Source organism: Ctenopharyngodon idella, chromosome 17 (assembly GCF_019924925.1).
Source record: "Ctenopharyngodon idella isolate HZGC_01 chromosome 17, HZGC01, whole genome shotgun sequence".
NCBI classification, from domain to species: domain Eukaryota; kingdom Metazoa; phylum Chordata; class Actinopteri; order Cypriniformes; family Xenocyprididae; genus Ctenopharyngodon; species Ctenopharyngodon idella.
Window position 1 is genome coordinate 15,864,438 of NC_067236.1, and position 3,036 is coordinate 15,867,473.

A 3,036-nucleotide genomic window follows, 5' to 3' on the forward strand; every position below is an offset into this window, starting at 1 on the left:
CAAATACCTGGAAAGTTCCACATGTGCATGTTGTGAAATGACTGTCTTTGGATGTGGGAGGGACTAATTCTGCAATATAAAACAGTGGTTGCCATTCATCTTCTCTAAATTTGCTTTCTGAACTGCATACAGAGAGTGAGCCCTACACATCTACAGCCATGAAGACTGTCATATTGAAAATACTCTGCGTACTTCTCTTTGCGGTGTTCGCCTCTGCTGCCTGATTTTGACCTCGAAAAGGTTACAAAATTTACCTTGCAATTTTACTGCAAAATATTATAAATTAAGGTATTGGGGAAGTCCTAGACGAATAGTTAGGAAGAGTTTTAGACGTGTTATATTCATTTTTTCCAATTCCATTATATGCAGATGGGAGGAAAGTGGTATCTCGTTGGCTTTGCTACAAATGCAGAATCATTTGTCAAAAGTCACAAGGCTGATATGAAGATGGGAACTGCCATGCTGGTGCCTACCAAAGATGGAGACCTTGATCTCACTTACACTCATCTAAAGTAAGCAAGACACCACAGATTAACTATATAACATCACCGTACGTTATAAGACAATTGTTTTGTATTACACATTTTCTGAAATAAGTTTAAATAATAATAATTATCTAATTAAATATGCCCTAAATATGCTAAAAAATCACCATATAAAATATAAATAAAAGCAAAAAAATATTATATAAATCAGGCAGATTTTAAATTAAGGTTCTGTAAAAACCTTTACAATATAGACAGACATGCAGATAAATATGACAAGTTATGGAAGTAAAATCTCAAAATTGGCCAGTGCATGAAGAAAACAATTTAGTAGTAGTATCTTGCCTTGAAGAATGGTCTTGATGATTTGTTCTCATGCTTACAATAAAATGAATTTTAAGTGCTTCACTTGTTTCTTAGTAGTGATGGTTCCTGCTTCAGGATGAATAATCTTGCCAAGAAAACTGACATTCCTGGACGCTTTGTCTTCTACAACCAGCGTAAGTCTTCCTGCATTTGCCTTTAGCTAATGGTCAGATTGCTCTTTATCATCATTGGCCTAAATGTATCTGATTCTATCAGGTTGGGGAAATGACAACGACATGCGCGTGGTTGATGCTGTATTTGATGAGTATGCGATCGTTCACACCATCAAGACCAAGGAAGGGAAATCTGAGGTTCTCAACAAACTCCACAGTAATAGCTCACTTCATCTAAATTTCACAATATAGCTGAATTAAAAAAAAAAAAAAAGAAAATATGCAAGACATACTCTGAATGTGTCACGGTCACAGGTCGTACCTCAAAAATAACTGAGGACTTGAAGAAGAAGTTTAAGCAGTTCTCCCTGGACACTGGCATCCTTGAGGAAAACATTGCTATACTGCCAATGAACGGTACATTTTCTCAATCCTTGTGGTCACTGATACAATAACTGATTTTTTAAAACTAACTTTTAACTACTGTTTTGCAGGTGAATGCTAAGTTGCTTAAATGTCTCATCAACCACAGAAAGACCTTCAGTTGGTCTGATCATTTCACATGAAAATAAAGACCTGTCTCATTCTGGCCTCTTAGTATGGAAACATTAGTTCCTCAATGTGCCTTAAACACATTTACATTCTCTTCACATTATGATAAATTAATTTGCTACAGTGCTTCTGCAAAGAAATCTCAAGCAGCACCTCATGGTAAGAATGCAGTGATCAATATGTCGCACCTCTAAATACGAACAGTGCTTTAATTTTTTTCTTTGGTGGTTTCTGCTGTTGGATTAAATAGATTTACAAAGGGCAATATGTTGATGTGTTACATTAAAATTCTCCATGTATATTTAATTTCCACTTCAATAATAATAATAATAAACCTTTTTGGATGCAAAATACTGTTAATTACTTATGTATTTACCTCTGCAAATATAAGAAGACTATTTAAAGTGCCCCATTACACTTTTTTTGAATATTACCTTTCATGTAGTGTGTTATGTAGCTTTTTGTGAATGTAAAAGGTCTGCAATGTTTCAAAGATCAAAGTGCACGATAAATAGAGTCGTTGTCTTCCAAAAGAAAGAACTGATTCTGAATTGCCTGAAATGAGTCAACAGTTACTCCAAACATTTGTAGGTTTGTGACAAATTTGTATAATTTCAGCCTATGTTCTTCATTGGCTTTCCACAAACAACGTCTAATTTGACCCAAACACTGTTTGTACCTGAGACTTGGAAGATTTTGGTTTGTGTTGTCGACATGTCGAGAAGACACAGTTTTCTTGGCATAATGTTGTCCAAATTTCTGGTAGACAGAGCTAAAAAATGTAAGTTTGAAAGTTTTTTTGCCTCTTTGAGAACTGGCTCGAGTTTCGTACAGATACATACATGAATGTACAAAATATGCACCATGTTGGGCCCCAAAACATTCCTGCTGAAAGTGTGTTATTGCAAACAGAGACATTGCCATTGTCTGCTAATAAAATGGAAGGTTTGTACTGATAAAAGGTCATTCAGTACATTTTCAGCAAGTGAGTCTCTCTCTCCTCCAGCTACATTAGTTTAGATAGAATGGCCTGTGCCATAATGCAGCGTTCCCCTTTTATTCTGTCTTATTTGTTTGTGGCCAGGATTTGTGCAGTTAAATAAAAAGAAAAAGTGGCTTTGGGAGGGAGTGAAGGTTTTTACTGTAATAGATTCTTGTGATGAGTGTGAATGTGATAGCGCTGATATCTGCACTGGGTCTTTATTGGTGCGTTCAGGCTGGCTGGGAGGAAATGAATCAAAAGATGGATGCCATGTAAAGAGACATCATATTTACTTCTTAAGGAAAATGTGAGAGATATGATGGTGCTTCAGTGTAAAGGATAATCGTGAAGAGGTTTATAGGTTGTTTGTATTGGGAAGGAGTGTATCCACTGATATGTTTCAGAAAATTACAAAAACAATATCTCTCTTCCCCTATAGTTCAAGGTTAGTACTATGTTAGTATTAGAATTGTGTAAATCCGACAAAACCTCTTTTTGGGGACATCTAGGAAGAACATTAAAATGATTAAATAATTAA

The 3,036-nt window shown here is 35.5% G+C and overlaps 1 protein-coding gene across 1 annotated transcript; it reads left to right on the forward strand.

Annotated features, from left to right (window-relative positions):
• The first annotated feature begins 379 nt into the window (after window positions 1–379).
• LOC127498404 (lipocalin-like) lies at window positions 380–1,915 on the forward strand. The gene is made up of 5 exons (XM_051867710.1): window positions 380–512; window positions 909–985; window positions 1,068–1,181; window positions 1,280–1,381; window positions 1,459–1,915. Exons 1-5 carry the CDS (start codon window positions 442–444, stop codon window positions 1,467–1,469), a joined length of 375 nt encoding a protein of 124 aa, XP_051723670.1. The 5' UTR covers window positions 380–441; the 3' UTR covers window positions 1,470–1,915.
• The last annotated feature ends 1,121 nt before the right edge of the window (window positions 1,916–3,036 follow it).

Excerpts from the sequence above, each read along its gene's own strand:
- LOC127498404 (XM_051867710.1), top strand. The coding sequence starts at position 442 with ATGAAGATGGGAACTGCCATGCTGGTGCCTACCAAAGATGGAGACCTT. Across the intron at positions 986-1,067 it reads CTTTGTCTTCTACAACCAGC|GTTGGGGAAATGACAACGAC; the intron begins GTAAGTCTTCCT and ends TGATTCTATCAG. Across the intron at positions 1,182-1,279 it reads GGTTCTCAACAAACTCCACA|GTCGTACCTCAAAAATAACT; the intron begins GTAATAGCTCAC and ends TCACGGTCACAG.